This window comes from Candida pseudojiufengensis (genome assembly GCF_024610245.1).
Source record: "Candida pseudojiufengensis strain CBS 10847 chromosome Unknown scaffold8, whole genome shotgun sequence".
NCBI lineage: Eukaryota > Fungi > Ascomycota > Pichiomycetes > Serinales > Debaryomycetaceae > Lodderomyces > Lodderomyces pseudojiufengensis.
Genome location: NW_026261526.1, coordinates 542,732 through 562,604, shown reverse-complemented (window position 1 = coordinate 562,604; position 19,873 = coordinate 542,732). Strand labels below are relative to the sequence as shown.

General features: G+C 30.6%; 6 protein-coding genes across 6 annotated transcripts; all 6 read right to left on the bottom strand. All coding sequences in view use genetic code 12, as the record gives it.

Annotated features, from left to right (window-relative positions):
- Positions 1-666: 666 nt before the first annotated feature.
- Positions 667-2,874, bottom strand: KGF55_001876 (uncharacterized protein; the record flags this gene model as incomplete). Its single annotated transcript, XM_051756497.1, has 1 exon — positions 667-2,874. One exon carries the CDS (start codon positions 2,872-2,874, stop codon positions 667-669), a length of 2,208 nt encoding a protein of 735 aa, XP_051615554.1.
- A 2,060-nt stretch (positions 2,875-4,934) lies between these two features.
- KGF55_001875 (ferric reductase family protein) lies at positions 4,935-7,316 on the bottom strand (the record flags this gene model as incomplete). The annotated part of the gene is made up of 1 exon (XM_051756496.1): positions 4,935-7,316. The coding sequence occupies one exon, from the start codon at positions 7,314-7,316 to the stop codon at positions 4,935-4,937; it is 2,382 nt and encodes a 793-aa protein (XP_051615553.1).
- Positions 7,317-10,528: 3,212 nt separating this feature from the next.
- FTH1 (Fth1p) lies at positions 10,529-11,824 on the bottom strand (the record flags this gene model as incomplete). Its single annotated transcript, XM_051756495.1, has 1 exon — positions 10,529-11,824. The coding sequence occupies one exon, from the start codon at positions 11,822-11,824 to the stop codon at positions 10,529-10,531; it is 1,296 nt and encodes a 431-aa protein (XP_051615552.1).
- A 368-nt stretch (positions 11,825-12,192) lies between these two features.
- Positions 12,193-15,642, bottom strand: CRK1 (cyclin-dependent serine/threonine protein kinase; the record flags this gene model as incomplete). The annotated part of the gene is made up of 1 exon (XM_051756494.1): positions 12,193-15,642. One exon carries the CDS (start codon positions 15,640-15,642, stop codon positions 12,193-12,195), a length of 3,450 nt encoding a protein of 1,149 aa, XP_051615551.1.
- Positions 15,643-15,910: 268 nt separating this feature from the next.
- On the bottom strand, positions 15,911-17,566 carry ITR1 (myo-inositol transporter; the record flags this gene model as incomplete). Its single annotated transcript, XM_051756493.1, has 1 exon — positions 15,911-17,566. One exon carries the CDS (start codon positions 17,564-17,566, stop codon positions 15,911-15,913), a length of 1,656 nt encoding a protein of 551 aa, XP_051615550.1.
- Positions 17,567-18,823: 1,257 nt separating this feature from the next.
- On the bottom strand, positions 18,824-19,693 carry CYT1 (ubiquinol--cytochrome-c reductase catalytic subunit; the record flags this gene model as incomplete). Its single annotated transcript, XM_051756492.1, has 1 exon — positions 18,824-19,693. One exon carries the CDS (start codon positions 19,691-19,693, stop codon positions 18,824-18,826), a length of 870 nt encoding a protein of 289 aa, XP_051615549.1.
- Between the last annotated feature and the right edge of the window lie 180 nt (positions 19,694-19,873).

Genomic DNA, 19,873 nt, shown 5'->3' with positions numbered 1-19,873 from the left:
AAAAAAAACTACATTTGAATGACAGATTGTATTAATGGAGGTATTAAAACTTTCGGGTTTTGATGACAACATTTTATACCATTTCAACAAGGCAATTATGTAAGTTGTTTTAATTGATTTTTGAGATTAAATTTTTTTTTCCTTTTTAATTAAAATTAAATAATATTTTTAATTTCGACGCATATTGTGCTAAATCAATGTAGATTGTGACAATAAGAAATAATACTTGGGAGATCTATAGCTTTCATGAAACAAACATGACACCAGAATATTTTCAATCGAGATTTAACTCCTTGGTCAAATAGTAATATTAGTACCTGGGCAGAAAAAATCGTTTTCTGGCGACAAGTCTGACCCGAGTTGCAGATTTTGCTTCCGCCGCCCCATTTCTTACCTTCGTACCATAAGGAGGGGAATTTGTCTGATAAAACTAGTGATCACTAGAGAAACAAGGTTTTTAACACACCACTTCCGCATTAGACATGATCTAAATGGAAGAATCTAATATTCATAAAATTTTTGAAAGAGTATAATGTATAAAATTTCACTACAGAACCTGAGAATACAACAAGGCGCCATACTTAATTCAAATGACTATATAATTAAATAATTTTTTAATTTGAAACTCAATATCAATTTACATCTGTAACAATGTACTTGGGAACTCTAAGCCCAAACTTGGACTTGTTCATAAAATTCAACTCTTTTTCTCTCTTTATTACTGACATTTTTACTACAATAATAACGGATTTCATCTACCATAATAGGATGACCACAAGTAACAAATGCAGCAGATCCATTGGACTCGTGTATTTCTTCTGGAATCAATGTCTCAATACATGGTCTACCTTCCTTGAATCTAATATGTGATAATTCTGACTTAATTGTGTTTATTATATGAGAAGGATCAAGATTTGTTTTTTCATCACATGAGGTCTCTTCAGATTTAGTGAATTCTTTAAGTGAATCATCTTTTTCCAAACTCAAACCTTCTGAATCTTCTGCCTTGTCAATTGATAATCTTTCTAACCCTGTAAATCTATTATTGAATTCATCCATAAATATATGACTATTTGGTTGAGTAACATAAATGGTAGTATCAATCTTGGTATTTTTCAAACTCAATAATTCTTCATAAAACCAATATAATGATCTCCATTCTCTGACAATCCATGTAAGTTTAACTCTATTTGACCCATCTTTACTATTGACAGCAACATCAACTGCTTCAGAATAGATTCCAGGAATACCATTACCACCAGCAATGAATACAGCAGTATCAGCATATTTAGCAGCAGTTGATTCTCCATATGGACCTTCAACACCAACTCTAATTTTGCATGTTCTACCAGGTTGTTGTGCTAAAGATTTGTATAGGTTTCTTGTGATGCCTCCTTTAACTTTTGCATATAAAATTATTGAATTACCTTGATCAACAGAATCAGTAAAAGTGAATGGATGTGATTGATAAAAATATGCTGGTTTTAAAAAATGTATAAATGCATGTCCACCAGGGATTGATTTCCAATAAGTGGGTTTAGGTACAACAACTTTTAATGTTTCATCAGATAATAAAGTAACTTCAGCTAGTGGAAAACCAAAAACAATTAATCTACCAAATCTTATTACTCGATCAAGTGCCCATACACCAATTGTAGGATAAACAACCCAAATAAATCCAAGTTCAACAACATGATACCAAGTTCCAATTACCCAAAATGCTGCTAATACTATGTGCAAAATTAAAAAAATCTCATACCATCTCCTTCTTAAATACAACATTGCCTGAAACATCATTATCCCACCACATACAGTAGCAACTATACCCCAAATAAAGTAGTTATCTTTAACAGACTCAGCGTAGTATGGAACAAACACAATAGTAAATGTGACGGCATGTATAACAACTAAAGCAAACATGACTCTAGCAGTATGTCTATGGTAAGTCATGAATGTACTATAATTCCAACCAACTATCCATTGTAAAAAATTGTTTCTACCAGCAAATAGAAATACCAACGGCATCATTACAGTTGCAATTATACCAGTCCTATCAGCAACATATCTAATCTCACCCATATATTTTGTTTCTTCCAAGTAATCACTATTAGGAACTTTCAAATTTAATGCATTGACCAACACAGTTACGCAATAAAACAAAAAAATAACTATTGATTCAAATCTTGAAGGTATTAAATAATCAAAATATTTTAAGAAATTTTGTTCTTGAGCTCTCTTTTTACCAAAAGTAGCAGGCATTGAAATATATGTTCTCCACCAATTGATAATAGGATGTGTCATTTTTTTAGTGGTACTTGGAAACATTACTTTAAACCAATTTGTAAAAGCCCCTAAAAGTAAAACCAATAACCAATAACCTAACATACCTGCAGCATAATCCACACTATAACCATAATTATTATAAAATCGAGTATATGAACTCTGTATAATTTCAGTTCTTGTTTTATTAAGTATAAATGGAGTATCTATTGGTACACTCATGTTGAAGTTTTCAATTTGATCTGCAGATTTTGCGTCAGATAAATAATATCCAATTGATTCCTCATACCAATTACTTGGAACAACGACTTTATAATATGAGCAAACTTCAGTTAAGTAGTCAGTGTATTTAGAAGCTGTTTTATTTATACCATACAAACACCCAGCTACGGTTGCAAGTGAATTTTTATTCGTACACATGCAAGTTTTCTCTGTGGGAGGACAGAATGATACTTCCCCCACAGCTTGATAATAACAAGCATAGATGAATCTTGATGTCAAACCGTTATTATATTTTTCAAGTTTTTCACCATTAACAACTGTGAGTAATAAACAGTATAATGTGCAAAAAAGATTGATGTTCTTGACTTTCATTTTGGAGGATTGAAGTGAGTATAGTTGCTTTAAAATTGCAGGTATCACTTCATTATAGGATTAGTTAATTTTGGAAAATCAGTTTAAATTTATATCATTGATTTTGGGACTTATCTACATATCTCTGAACAATGATGAAAAATTTTTTATGGTTTAAATTTACTCTACATTAGTTGAAACTAAAATTTTGAACTCAACCTAAATTATAAAATTATAATTTATTTGGGGGATCTGTTCTTATTATTCACCTAATATAATTATAATGAATTAAATAAAAAAAAAGGGAACAGAGATTATTAAAACCCATTTTAGATCAAAATATTTCTTTAGCCAATCGAGTACTGGGTTTATGTACAAAGCATTAAAGAACAATCAGATTTAAAATCAATTACATTGTTGATCTCTAATTTGATTTTTTAGATAAAAAAGCCCTAAATGCACGAAATATACATACAAACTGAATTATAGCGAATTCGAATAGAGCAATTCCATATTGATTGATAACAAAACGCTTAGGAAATGTTTATACAAAATGGTCATAAGGCTATAGCATTATGTAATGCTGTACATTGAATTGCTTAAATACTGAGTCCCATGAAGAAGAAAAGGAGTGAAGTTAGTGAAAGGACTTAATTTGCAGTAAAAAGTAAGGTTTTAGATAAATTCATAAGTTCATAACGTAACTAATACGAGCATTGTCCAAAAGTAACCATTTTGGCTAAGCTTCGGCCTTTCATTATTTTTTAAACAAAGAGACCGAAAAATCAAGTTCAAGGTTTGTTCGGAATTGTTAAATCGTCTAAATAAATAAGCTTTTTATCATATACCACCTAAGATTTCTTACTTGAGATCTTATTCAGATTTTTGAAACTGAAGACTGCTTTATCTTGTTTCAGTTGGCAGTAGATGAAGAATGATGTTTTAATTATCATTGTGTAGATAGATAGATTTGTAGATGTCAAAAATCTGTCAAATCCATGACCAAGCTTTTTTCTACTTTAAAATACGATCCGATCTTTGAATTTTTCTTGAGTTGTAAAAGAATTTTAGTAAACAGCTATGTACCTATCAAATTGTGCTAAGGATCCTGTTCAAATATGCACCTCAATTCATAGTCAGTTTATTAAAGTTTGTATTATTCCTTCTCCAGTACATTTAGTTTCTGTCAATTTAAATATCGTTATGACTTTCAAACATTTACTGAGAAAGGCACCTTTGCAATAAAATTGATTTTTGTCAAGTAAGAGTTGCGAGTGATTAAGTCAATTACTCATGGTAAAACTATTTTGATATTAAAAAAATTCTATAAAATATAGATTTCAAGTACCGCCTTTTAATAAAAGTTATATGCATCAGGCGCAGCTTTTAGACAAGTATTTTGGGGTCAAGCTAAATTATTTTTAAACCTTAGCTCATTGGATGAAAATTAAATTTAATGCAAAGTTTGAGCCGAAATTAATTTGAAATCTGAAATTGTATATGCACAATATGCAATTTGATCTTTTAGATTAAAAATATTAGTAGTTTAAAATTTAAAAAATTACACAAAATGCACAATGTGTAAAATTAAAATTAATTCATGTTGAAATAGAAAGAGAATTTATTTTGATCAAAACGTTATACCTTTTACAAAATCTTTGAGGGATAAATTTACAAAAGCATATCAAGCATTCTTTCTTATCTATAGAAAATATCTAGCGCAGTAGTTTCACAAGTTATTGATGTTTCAATACTTGAACTAAACAAAAAAAAAAAACATAGACCAATTTAATACTCACATTGTTCCTGATTTCCTGATGTTTTCAAAGCCTTCGCTATTGTAATATGAAAGCCGAGATTCTTCAAAAATTTAGATTATTTAAAACATATAGAAGATTTTCTATTGTAGTTAGAATGAGCGATTGTTGAAGAGGAGGATCCCAATTATAACGTACCAGATTTTGTAATGTGTCTTAAGCTTATTTAATAAGATTAACGAATAATTAGTTTGTATTATAAAAATGTTTATAAATTTCTATTTAAAGTAGGAAAATTAAATATGGAAACTTGTAAAAGGATCCTTAAGCCCAGACTTGAATTTGTTCGTAGAAATCTACTCTCTTCTTTCCAGGATTTGAAATATTTTGAGTACAACAGTAACGAATATCATCAACCATCATTGGGTGACCACAAGTAACGAAAGCAACAGATCCATTAGATTCTTGAACATCATTGTCAATTATATTTTCAATGTCTGGTCTACCTTCTTTAAATTCAATATGAGATAATTCATCTTTGATTGTCGCTATAATACTATTACCATCCGATTTTTCATTGAATGATGCTGATTTTTCATCACATGAACTATTTTCTACTTCAATGTTGACTCTTTCCTTTACTGAATCATCTTTTTCTAATGATAAACCATCAGAGTCTTCTGGTTTATCAAGTGATAACCTTTCCAAACCGGAAAATCTATTATTGAATTCATCAATGAATATATGACTATTTGGTTGAGTAACATAAATGGTTGTTTCAATCTTTGTATTTTTCAAACTCAATAACTCTTCATAAAACCAATATAATGATCTCCATTCTCTAACAATCCATGTGAGTTTAACTCTGTTTGAACCATCTTTACTGTTGACAGCAACATCAATAGCTTCTGAAAATATACCTGGAATACCATTACCACCAGCAATAAATACAGCAGTATCAGCATATTTAGCAGCAGTTGATTCTCCATATGGTCCTTCAACACTAACTCTAATTTTACATGATCTACCAGGTTGTTTTGCAAGTGTTTGATATAAACTATGAGTAATACCACCTTTAACTTTGGCATATAAAATGATTGAATTACCTTGATCAACTGAATCTGTGAAAGTAAATGGATGTGATTGATAAAAATAAGTTGGTTTTAAAAAATGAATAAATGCATGTCCACCAGGGATCGATTTCCAATAACTAGGTTTAGGTACAACAACTTTTAATGTCTCATCAGATAATAAAGTAACATCAGCATGTGGGAAACCAAATGTAAATAATCTACCAATTCTAACAGCTCTATCAAAACACCAAACAGCTACTGCAGGATAGACCATCCAAATGAAACCAAAATCTATAACATGATACCAAGATCCAATGACCCAAAACACTGCCATAAGAATATGAAACAATAAAAATAATTCGTACCATCTTCTTCTTAAATATAACATACCTTGAATCATAATTGCACCACCACAAACAGTTGCCACTATACCCCAGTAAAAATATGGTCTAGATAAAGACATTGAATAACGACCATTCTGAACAAATAAAACAGTATAATTAACAGCATGAATGACAACCAAAATGAACATAATTCTAGCAGTGTGTCTATGATATGCCATAAATGTACTATAATTCCAACCAACAAGCCATTGTAAGAAATTATTTCTACCAGCAAATAAAAATATCAAAGGCATTATCATTGTAGCTGTAATACCAGTCCTATCAGCAACATATCTCATTTCAGCCTTATATTTTGAACCCATTAAAATTTCATCTTTTATAGCGGTTGAATTGACAGCATGAACAACTAATGTAAGAACATAAAACAAAAATATAACAAGTGATTCAAATCTTGAAGGTATTAAAAATCCAAAAAATTTTAAAAAATTTTGTTCTTGAGATTTCTTCTTTCTAAAAGTTGCAGGCATTGATATATTCTTTCTCCACCAATTGACAATTGGATTTGTCATTTTTTTAGTTAAACTTGGGCAAAGAAATTTTGACCAATTAGCAACAGCACCAAGCAAAAAGATAAGTAACCAATAACCATACATTCCAGCTCCATAATAAAGTGAATAATTATAATTATTGTAGAATCTTGCATATGATTCTTGATATAATGTAAGATTTGTCTTGTTTAATATAATTGGATAGTCAAGAACAACTCTTGGAGGTCCACCTTCACCACCTTTACCACCTCCATGACCACCTCCATGACCACCTCCATTACTTTGACCACTAGAAGTAGATGATTGTTGGCTTTGGCTTGAAGTTTGATTAGTCGAACCATGACCATTACCTCCACCTCCCATACCTCCTGAAGAACTTTTGGCTGGAGGATATTTAGCTTTTTCATTATATATTTGAATATATTTTGAATACCAGTCTTTATCAACAGTAGCATTTGGATATTGATGACATTGTCTTATTAAACCATAAGTGTATTTATGTTCTGTTTTCCCAATTTCATGAAGACAACCTGCTATACTTGCTTTTGCGTTATCATTAAAACATAAACAGTTTCTCTCTTTTGGTGAACAATATTTACCTTCGGCACTAACTTGAGCATTACAAGCATAAAAATATTTTAAATCAGATGTATCTTCATAAGCCTCATCTCCATGTGCATCGATGGTTGCAAAAAGGTATGCCAATGATAAAATTGAAAAACCCAAACCTTTAATTAACATGCTGTATCAAATGGTTATTTGAAATGTTGAATTATTGAATTGTGGTGAATGAAAAGATTTTTGAAACAAAGACTAAAAATATCTTGAGAATCATTTGCAACCATATTTGAATTTATTTATATAATCTTGACGCTGATGAAAAAGATAAAAAAGATTTCCTAAATTTTCCATTGTTCACTTCAAATTATTGATTCAGACATTCCGTTATTGGCTATCATTCAACTTGAGTACCGTTAATTAACAAATGTGTACGTTTTGTGCTTCTTATTTCAACAAATTTAGCTGCAAAACAAGTAAAAAAAGTTTTATTGTATACTTTCATGTTAGGTGGCTATTTTGACTCAACTACTTAAAATTTAAGCAAAAGCATTTGAAATTATATCAATAAAGGTTTGTGGTACTTCAAAAGGCAAATAAAAATCTAAGCAAACAATAGGGCTAGATTTTGAAAATAGTAACAAAATTTTATTCAAGAGAAAGATATGGAATGGAAAAGGAAGATGCAACATTTAAAAAAAAAATTCGTCTTAAAGTCTCAAATTTCAATAATTACATTTGTCCAAACAAAACTGAAAGTACATGTGATAGGTATGAGAATTGTTATACACGATAGGTATTAATTCCTTAAACTTGAAAATGTTGCATTTTCAACCCATGAAGTAGTTAAATCACATCATACCAGCAAATGTTTTAGGATTAGATTCATAAGAGCATTTAGTTAGTTCCATAACATTTAAGATGAATTGATTTGCTGCAGATTATCTTTTGAATTTATCTCAATTACCAAAAAGAATGAATATATTTTTAAATTAAAACTAGTTTCAACACAAAATTTGGTAGCCAAGAAAAAAATATATCATACTTTATAAAATTAAATTTCATGATACGAAATGAAAAATTTTTATCTATTTGATCAATTTATCATTTATAATTTGTTACATAAAAAATTGTCAATTATACTTTAACCAACATACCTAAACAGGAATAAGTCAAAAAAATCACAAGGAATACAGCTAAGATAAAATTACTAGTTTTTTAGAGATTTTAATCTTTTGTAGGAGTGTATTTGTTCACTCTGCTATGGATAGAATTCGACCTCTCTTCACACTTAGTAGTTAAAGTTTGTATCTTTGAACACTAATGAAAAATATAACTTTTCAGAAATTTTTGAAGGATTAGGGGTGTTTCTATGAATTCAAAAACTGCTGTTAATTTTAACTTTTCAATCCGTTATTTCTTGGAAGTTTCAATTAATCGCAATTAATGCGGTTCAATTATCCTCTAACTCTTGGCAATCGTTTAATTGTATACCCACTACTTAGAGCAAAGAAATCTAGCCATCGTAAATTGGTAATTCTTGACTGGCATATATGTTGATTCAGGGGTATTTTCTGAATTTCTATTCTATACCATCAATTCTACATTATGCGTTCAAATATTGGCTCAAATTGATAAGAACGAAGGTACTACTTACAAGTGAAATGACAATGAGATTATTAAATGTAATAAAATGTTTAGAACTAGACTTTAGATCCAATCAGGTAAATCATTTATTATTCTTTTTTTTGTGCTGTTTTACCTTATTATTATACTACTATACAATGCTAAGCGGTAATTCAAATTAAATTAACACTTTAATTTATAGTTTTTAAAGGCAGTTTAACTTGCATCAAGTAATAAATTGGATCCTTTAATTATTGAATGGTAGTATTTGGTTGCAATGTAGAGCATAGATAACGATTTTGTTTTTCTATAGCTGTTCTTCAATTGGCTGCAGTAGGATTTTAGATTCCTAATTGATTTTTAAAGTTTTATGGAAACAGTATAACCCTACAATTATAATTATTGTTCCTTCATTTACGATAAAAACTTTGATCTAAACTATTTGAGTAAATTTTAAAATAAAACTAAGCCAATAAATTAGATTCTTCAAGTTTTTCGTAAACTCTAGGAACCACAAATTGTATTTCTTTTTTGTTCAACTTTATTCAACACCTTATGCAACTTTCGAAATTATGCCCTGCGAAATGAAATCTCAGAGGATGCTCTTATAGTGAAGTATGAAACGCAGTGTCAGCAAAGCGGATAAGGAGAATGATATTGCTAACATATTAAATAGTCTCACTACTTTTGTAGCTATATATAATGGCAGTTTGACCTAAGACGTTTGATCTTGATATGTGGCCATTCTTTATCAATCCAATTTCGATGGAGCTCACCTAACTACATATTCAGAGTCAGTGGCTAAGCTCTAGGGTAATAAAATCCCAACTTTACAGACTCGTTTCGTTTTGTTTTAATGAGAATAAATATTCAAGCTCAAACTTAACCAATCACATAGATTGCCGATCAAATAAACAATTGGTAAAAATTGTCTAACCACAAAAACAAATTTACATGAAAATCTCTATAATTTTGCCATAAGTGCATTAATTCCAATAAGTTATTGTTCTTTAATTTTGATTAAATACATTTTTGAGTCAAACTTCAAGTTTTCATATTCAACACGTCAAACATCGTTTATTTAAAAATTTTTCAAGATTTTTTTCAGGATAATAATCAGAGAATTAATAATAAACAAGCAATTTTATCCATAAATTTGAAAGAATTATACGAATCAATTATCTTTCATTTTTGCTTGGAATACTTCGAAGTACTACGACTAAGACTTTTAAAAAAGTTTAAATACTTAACACACTCGTGGGAAAGTAAAAATAACTAAATTATTGAACTTCTAGTGGTAAGTTAGGAAATCAAAAATCGTTTAAACTTCAATCTTGAATTCAAATTTAACTTTCTTTGCATAAATTAAGTACTTTTCATTTCACTCCGAATAAAAAAGTCCACTTCATGTATGACAAATAAAATTATTCTTTTGTGAATGCAATATTGCTAAATTGATCAATCTGATAAAAATTCATAAAGATCTAAAAATACTCCCTAATAAAATATTGATTTTTTAGGATTAATTTCAATCAATAGCCAATGATCAAATTGATATTAAAATGTAACGAACAAAAGTCTAGGCAACTTTATTTACATCAATATCCAAGTATGTAATTCTAAAATTAGAAAATTTAATCTCTGATCTACAATATTCAAAATTCAATTAATCTTCGAAAATTTACAAATTGATTATACAGTCTTTTTTTTTCAAATACATTATAAGGTCAATCCACGAAAAACCAAAAACAAAAAAAGGTCATATCTCATTATTGTAACGGAGTTGAAGAGTTGATGGAATCAACACTTACCCTTGTAAGTCTTGGATCTGATTGATCATTAGGTAATTGTTGGTATAAATCAACTCTCTTTCGAATTCTTTTCATTTGCCAACTAATGGGGATAACTGGTAAGTATCCATATTTTTCTTCAAAAGTCAAAGATGTGAAAGCTATAATTATTACTACCCAATAAAGTATGTATCCAATAACACTTCCATATGTCGCTGAATTTGTCCATCCAAAAATAGCAGTAAAAATCATCCAAAAAGCTCCATCTTCTTGCATTTCACCATTACAACAATTGACGTGCCAAACGCTTTTTGCAATATCATAAGAGCCTGGTCCATGTCCTGTTTCACTTACATCCTGACCGCCACATTGATCAATAAAATGTTGTAACTCGAAATTCCAAATCCCTTTTGAAAATAATCCTGCTGCAACTAAATATAAGAAGCAAGTTGAAATTATTAAAAACCACTGTAAAGATAAAGTGTTACCAGAACGATACAAGGCTACACCAATTAATGAACCAATGATTAGAGCAGCTATAGCTGCGTTTACTATTGCCCAGATTGATGTATTTTCGTTTATACCAATTCCACCAATAAACACTATAGCTTCTAAACCTTCTCTTAAAGTAGTTACAAAAGGTAAAATAATCATACTATATTTTTCTGACCATAATTCAAATCGATTGAAAATACCACCATGAGGTTTGACAACAATATGCTCATCTGCATGTTCAATGGTGTTAAAAAATCTAGACAGCTTAATAAGTTTACCCAATTTTAATTTCCATTTATCTTGCATTTTACTTACTCTTAAAATTTTAATACCCATGACTGATATAATTATACTTGCAAGAATTGAAAAAGTTCCTTCCCAATAATGTTCAGTAACTGACCATAAGTCATTTCCAATAAAATAAAATACTGCTAAAATAACTGATCCAACCATTAAGCAGACTAATATACCCAATAATCCGCCAAACCAAATTTGTAATTTTAAGAAATTACATAATTTTTCATCATTTTGATTCTCCTCCAAACTTATAGACGTGGAGTTCGAAGTAGTCTGACTAACAGCATGATATTGTCCATTTGTAAGATTTGGAGGATTGTCATCCGTATTGTTTGATTCGTTTTGTTTTAAATCAATTCGGTTTGTGTTAAATGTTTGATGAACAAATGATAATAGAACACTAATTATTATAGCTGATTCCAAAGTTTCCCTCAATACGATGAAAAATGTTTGGATTGAGAAGTAAGCATCAACCAAAGACATTATTGGTATGTATTATTTTTTGATATAGGTAGTGTTGATCAAATGATGTGTAAATAGTGAGACACGTATCTTATGTGGACCTCCGATATTTTCTCACTGATGAAAAAGATAAAAATTATTTTTTTATCTAAAAGATCAGTTACTTAATTAGCATTATTACGTCACGTTTATTAAAAAGTGCGGAATTAACGCGGAATATAAGTTTTGTAAAACTTCAAAATTAGTTCAAATGAAATTAGTGCCACTCTTCAAAACGGACATAGTACATAATTTACATTGAATTTTGAAAGAGATTTTTATCTATGTTGATGTGCATTAATTCGTGATTGATATTTATTTTATAAAACTGAAGCATTTTTTCAAACTTTTCAAAAGGGCTTATCTTCTTCTAAAAATTTGGCATTTCTTTTATCATCTTTTTCCATATCAGAATGCAAATCACTCAATTCACTATCTGAAAATTCTTCATAACTAAATTTTATTTTCTTTAATGGCAGTGTAAAAGTTGGAGCAATAGATCTTTTTGGAGGCTTAGATTTGGTTGATGTTGAACTTTCTTTAGTGATTTTTTCAGGTTTAGTTTGGGTTCGTTTTGATTCTGGAGCAGCATCCTTCTGATCACTCTTTCTCTTCAGTTGTAACCTTTTTGATGAATCATTTACAGCGGACTGATTTGGTTGGATTGTTGACAGTTCAAGAGTTGAATTTCTTTTCAGTGACCGAGTTCTTAGGAGGATCCGCGGTACAATCAAACCTTTTGTATCTATTGGTTTTGATTTTTGTTTCTTTAAATTGATGTTAGACTTGGATGAATTAAGGGTATCAGTTTTACTTTTACTTGCACTTCGCGTTAATCGCCTATTCTCTGGGGCAATTTCATCTTTTTTAGTTTTGTCATCAATTGTTTGACTGGTAGAAGCTTTTCTACTTTCGCTTGCAGCATCTGCATCTTCTGTAGCAATTTTTGTATCTCCTTCAGTATTTTTAGCACCTCCATTAGTATCTATTGAGCCTTCCTCAGGAACTGTATTCTCGGTATTTTCTCTGATTACTTCAGAACTTGGTTCAGTTGCTTCTGCATCTTCTTTAGTAACTTCTTTACCTTCTTCAGTAGCTTCAGCATTTTCTTTAGTAGCTTCAATAACTTCTTTAGTAGCTTCAGCAACTTCTTTTGTAGCTTCAGAACCTTCTTCAATAGCTTCAGCACTTTCTTTTGTAAATTCAACACTTTTTTTAGTAACTTCAGCTCCATCTGCAACAACTCCTTCATTCTCTTGAACATCGACTGTACTATTTCCTACGATTTCTGAACCTTCTCCAGCACAAGTTAAGATCACACCCAGATTTTTGTCTAATGACTCCTTCATTTCCGAATCTTCCAAGCAGGATTCATTCAATTCTGTAGTTGTATTCAATTTCAGGGGTGAAGAAGGGGATGCATCAGTCTCTATTGTTTTGGACAAAGAAGTTTCAAGTTCTCCCGCAGCTTCTTCTGTAGTCTGATCATTTTGATTCAGATTTTCCTTTACCAGTTTTTTGTGCAATTCAATAGCCATAGCATCTGCATCGTTTATATCTCTCATCAAAGGTGAATTATGGGAAGCTTGTACTTGATCACCAGACGGTTGCTCCTTTACTTTTGACGTAGGGAGGACTCCCTTAAGCTGAACGTCTTTAGTTTCTCGAATGACTTCTCTGAGTGAATGATAATTTTCTGATTTGATTTGGTTGTTTGATGAATCTACAACAGCTTCGACTTCTCTGGGTGAGTGATCATTTCCTAATTTAGTTTGATTTTTTGATGAATCTACAACAGCTTCGTCATTCTTGTTCAATTCAACTTGTGCTTCCTTATTACTTTCTGGTTTGGGTGATTGTGTCTTCTTCAGACTTTCAGCTTGACCATTTCCCAGTTCTACGTTAATTGATGGTGGTTCAACTTTTGGTATTCTTTCATCCACTACATTTGGAATATTTACATCCTTCAAATTATCAGTTGCACCATTTGATATTTTCAAACTAATTGATGGGGCTCGAGTAGCTGCTGATGTTTTCAAGCTTACTTTGACATAATCTTCATTAACATTATCTTTTGGTGAGTTGAAATCATTTGAGTATCTAGATCTTCTTGCTGTGCTCCTTTCAGTTGGGATTTCTCTTTCGTGACGCGCGAAGTCATTTGCATTCGGAGTTTTAGCTGACTTGGACGAGAATGACCTAGGTGAGTTTCGTATATCACGAGATGATGTGTTTTGATTTTGATTTTTTCGAGGGATGTATGTATCACTTGATGGATATAGCAATGGTGCAGCCGAAGTTTTCTCTCTATCATGGTAATTTGCATTATCATATCCATCATTCAAAGCTGGTGTATTATGTCTAGATTCGTATTGTGATCTGCCACTTTTACCTCTATATGTAGATTTCGATTGATAATACCCTTCATCATCAGGGTATCTATTGTAATTATAAGTATCCTTATCAGTGTAATGATTATTATTTTGATGAAGTCGATTATTAGGTGGTCTTGCTAATGGTTTATAATGATATGGTGAAGCTGTATTATCTTTAGAATTATCCCAAGCATCCTCTTCTTTACGATATCGATCATCATAACGAGGAACTTCAACTCTAGCCCTATCATCATATTCATCCATGTTTTTTGATTCACTTCTATGATGATATTTATTGGATTCTCTAAGTTTTTTGAATTTTTCTTTATCAATTTCGTGACATTCTCCAAAACTGGGCATATCCTTAGGTCGTAAAGGTAATGGAGCTTCATTAAAAAATTCAGCTTGTAGGGCATCTAACGCATTCATTCTTTTGTAAGGATCAAGAGTCAATAAACCACTTAATAACTTTATTGCTGATTTAGGCATTTTATCTGCAAATCTTTGTTCCAAAGTTCTCTTTGCAGTTATTCCAATATTGTAATCTGTTTTATTTGGTAATTTCATAGCATCAGGCCATTGAGTACTCGGAGATCCAATTAATTCAAATATTATTTGTGCTTGATGAGCATCAGTTTTTCCAATTAATATAGGTTTTCTTGTGAATAATTCGGCAAACACACATCCAATACCCCAAAGATCAACTGCTGTTGTATATTTTCTTTCACCTAACAAAATTTCAGGTGGTCTATACCATCTAGTCACCACCAACGCTGTATATGCTTTTTCTCCACCTCCTGGTCCCATTCCCAATTTTGGACAATCTCCATGATACAATCTAGCTAACCCAAAATCTGCTATTTTCAAAATCCCATTCTGATCAACTAATAAGTTTGCTGCTTTAATATCTCGATGTAAATAATTTTGATCATGAATATATTGTATTCCTTCCAAGAGTTGTTTCATTAGACATTTAATTTCTTCTAATTTCAAAGTAATGCTTGGATTTTCCAATATTCCAACTAAATCACTACTCATATATGGTGATACTGTATAGAATGATCCTCTATTACTAATTAAATCAGCAGGATTTGTAACATTAGGCTCTTCAAATAATATTTCTTCAATACTTAGTATATTTTGATGATGCATTTGTTTTAGTATTGTGATTTCCCTGAGAGCGGTGATTGGAAATCCTTCTTTTGCTTGGTGATTTAGTAGTTGCTTTATTGCTACTGTGTGACCATTTGCTTTGCTTCTAGCTTTTTGAACCACTCCAAAGGTTCCTTGTCCTAATTTTTTGATTATCTCATATTCTTTCAATTTGGACATTTCTGGAATTGGATCAACGTAAGCATCTTCCACATATTGTTCCTCGTTAACAGCCTCATACTTCAGTCTATCAGTTACTTTGAGGTCGGACATATGAAGCTGATTTAGTAACTCATTTGTACTAATTAAGTGTTAAATGATTTAACAATTTAATTGTTTTTTGTATTTGTTTCAAGTTTATGCAATTTTTATCTATCTTTTGATTATCTGCGAGAATCAAAAAAAGAAACAAATATCGAGCTGCGCGTAAACTAGAGCATATGTAACAAGCCTCAACTACAATGAATTTCTCAAAAATAAGTATTACATGCATTAAAGTTATTTAAAATTTGAACTAAAAAGTATGAACATGACTCGTGAATTATGCAGGGTTTGTTTTTGCAAACTTAGAAACTCTCTTTCTTTGTTTGGATAAGGCAATCGATTGTTTAACATTAAACCCATTAGCTAAGAAATTAGTAGTTTCTTCTAACTCTAATCCAGCAGCATCAGGAAGTAAAAAGTAAACAAAAAAGAATGATATCAAACAAAGACCTGCAAAAAATGAAAATGTACCAGTTGGTGTTATTTTTTCTAACATTGTTAAGAAAGTAGATGCAATCACTAATGAACCAGCCCAATTTGTAGCAGCTGCATACATAGCTCCAATGGAACGAACATTGACATCTGAAAATAATTCAACACCGACCCAAGCAGAGTTACCAATACCAATAGCATATGAAGCAACATATAATATCATACCAATAATGACAACAATTCCCCAACCATTAATACCTCTAGTCGCTATTTCAATTCCAGTTGCGAAATTCACATCTAGGAAATGAAAAGCTATAGCACAAACTACTAATGATCCACACATACATGGTATACCAACTAATAAAATCTTTCTTCTTCCAACATGATCAATTATACAAAGTGCAATTGCAGTAAAAACAAAATTTGTAGCAGAAATGATAATTGACACAGCAGTAGGATTATGGAATCCAATAGTTTCAAAGATAGTAGCACTAAAATACATCAAAGAATTGAACCCAGTAAATTGTTGAATTCCTTGTAAACCACAAGCTAAAATTAATGCTCTGAAATTACCAGGTGTTGTATGAATAATTTTTATTGATTCCCAAGCTTTTTGTAATGGATTATGACCAGGAACTGTTGAATTTGAAATAATCATTTCATCTATAGTAGCATCTACAAAAGCATCTGATGGATGATTATACATTTTCCTAATAACCAGTTTAGCTTTTTCTATTTCTCCATTCATTACATAATATCTTGGAGTATCTGGTAAAAAGCAAAATAAAATAAATTGAAATACAGGAGGAACCATACATAATCCTACTGAAACTCTCCAACCATGAGCTACTCTTGTTAAACCCCAATTGATTAAATAAGCAATTAATTGACCACCTGTGATGAACATAACATTAGTAACAATCAATCTACCACGATATTTAGAAGGAGCCAATTCAGATAACATAAGTGGTGCTATCAATGATGCAATACCAACTCCCCAACCTAAGATGAATCTCCCAACAATCATTGTCCAAACAGTTTTAGCAACTAATTGAATAATTGTTCCAACAACAAAAATTACATTTGAACCTAATAAGACTTTTTTCCTACCTAATATATTTACTGATATTCCCCCTACTACGGCTCCAATTAATGCTCCCAAAGAAGTAGCAGATGTAATAAATTCTTTTTCTCCATTTGTTAAAATTTTATTTGATAAATCTGTACCTATTTGAACCAAAGCTGATGAAATATAACCTGTATCATAACCGAACATAAATCCAGATATGGATGAAGTTAATGTTAAAATAATTACTGTTTTTGAAGGTCGTGATTCAGAATTCGATATTTGTGTTGATGAACCTCCATAGATTGGGTCTTGTTCCGAATTTGTTAACAAAACTTTTGATGAATTGGATGATACAGCTGATGTAGACAGACTAGCTAATTCAGAAGCAGATATGGCAGCATCATTCCTCTCTTGACTTTTTTTAGAAAACATATTCTTGTGTATTTGCTAAATGAGTGGGGTAAACTGATGTAAACAATAGTTTGATGATATATAAATGAATGAAATGATGCAAATTAGTCAACTCTTCTGTTTAATATTACAACTTTGTAAAATGAATAGTAAAATAGATTAGAAATGAACAAATTTTTTAAATAAACCAGGTTATATAAATTAATAGAAAACTTTGCTAAATTTTTTTAAATTCTAAATATTTTTTTTATTTTAATGCAGAAATACCGGCGTAGTGGTAATTTACACAAAAACGTTAATTTTATACCGAAATTAAAAATTTATTTTTCCAGGTTATTGAAAACTTCAAAAGTATATTTTTTTGAAGCTTATTCTGGAATAAAAGCTTGTCTAGCTGACGTCAAGGAATGTTCATATGAACTTTCTGATTACGCTGTTCAAATACTGTAACTACAATGACGTTGTATATCAAATATATGAGAGTTGTTCTCCAGTTTTGATACAATTTTCTTCAATTACTAACATGCAATAATACCAACTGGCATCTGAGATTTGTATAATGGTAAGTCTTGTTTGACATTCTCAAAAGCAGGCTAGCAAATTCGAGGACTATTGTGTAAAGAAAACAAGCCAAAGCTTTTATTTCAATGCAATACAAAGAACTTTTGAAAGAGTTTATGGTTCATCAACTAAGCTAAACTGCTGTTTGTTGTGGGATATTCTCACTATAAAAAAGTTTAATATTAATTCTTTTTAAATTTGTACCAACTGCTATATTTCTATTCAACAGTAGTAGATTTGAATTCACATTCAATAGTAGTTAATGTAATAGTCAAGAAAGCATTTAGAAAAGAAATAATCAAAAGAAAGAAAAATATTATCAAAATAATTTTTCCGTTCTTAGTTAAAAAATATTTCAAATTAAGTAAGATACGAGAAATAATAAAAAGAAAACTAAGGTAGATTAGATCAGGACAAAGCAGTCCTTACCAAAAGAAAGAACGACCTGTTCAGTTCTAATGCCAGGAAATGACAGATTATGTTGTTCAAAGGTCTTTCGTCTCTCGCATAGACCTTATCACTTAAAGAATAAACTCTATTAGCCATGGCTTCATTAGTGTATTCGTAACCATTCAAAATGAGTTCAATAAAGAGATATCTTAATAAAATTATGATTAAATTAATAATTTTAATGTTTTTATATATATTTATAATATATATTATATATATGAAATGTGTTTTTTGAAGTACCAAATAAATAATTAATTATTTCTCAATTTATTCCTTTTTTGGTGGATCAAATCTGAATTTCCTATTTTTAATTGGTGTCCATTTAAATCTTTTAACCCAAATCGATAATAAATATAATGAAGATAATACTATTAAAGCTTTCAAACCCCATCTTTTTCTTTCATCATGTTCTGGTTCTGAAGCCCAATTTAAGAAAGTTGTTACATCTTTTGCCATTTGTGAAGTTGTTGCAGGAGTACCATCTTCATATTCAACTAAATCATCAAACAATACTCTACCCATAGCAATTGCACCACCTGGGAAATATGGATTATAATTTGAACCTTCTGGTAATACAACACCTGCTGGTGGTTCTTCTGGATAACCAGTTAATAAAGAAAATATATAATCACAACCTCCATGTCTTGCTTTAACAATTAATGATAAATCTGGTGGTAAAGCACCTTGATTAGCAGCTCTAGCAGCTTGTTCATTTTCATATGGACCTGGAATATAATCTGCTAATTTACCTGGTCTTTTTCTTGGTTTACCTTCATCATCAGGTTCATCATCATATTCAACTTCTTCCGCCATAGCTTTAGCTTCAGAAGTTGTATGAGAACTTCCTACTAAATTTCTCCAAGCAATTCTTTCGATTGAATGACATGCTGCACAAACTTCTTTATAAACTTGAAAACCTCTTCTTATTGATGCATGATCAAATGTTTCAAACATACCATTATGTGGCCAATTATAAGCTGGTGGATGTAAACCATGTTCTGCAGCTGTCATTGCATCAGCTGACATTGAATCTTGATATAAAAGATATGATGCGGTTAATCCAGTAACACCTACACCACCTGCAATAAATTTTTGAATCAAAGGTTGATTTATTGTTTTAAAAGCAGATTTGAACATTGTGAAATTTTTTTGATTCTGATGTTAGATGCAAAATAGTATTAATTGATATATGATTGAAAAGAATGATCGTTATTTTTGAATGGTGTTATTGTCTAATCTTCAAACTGTTGTACGAATGAAAAAGTATGTGGGTTTTGATGAATCTTTTTTTCAAGTAGATGATGGATGAAATACAAT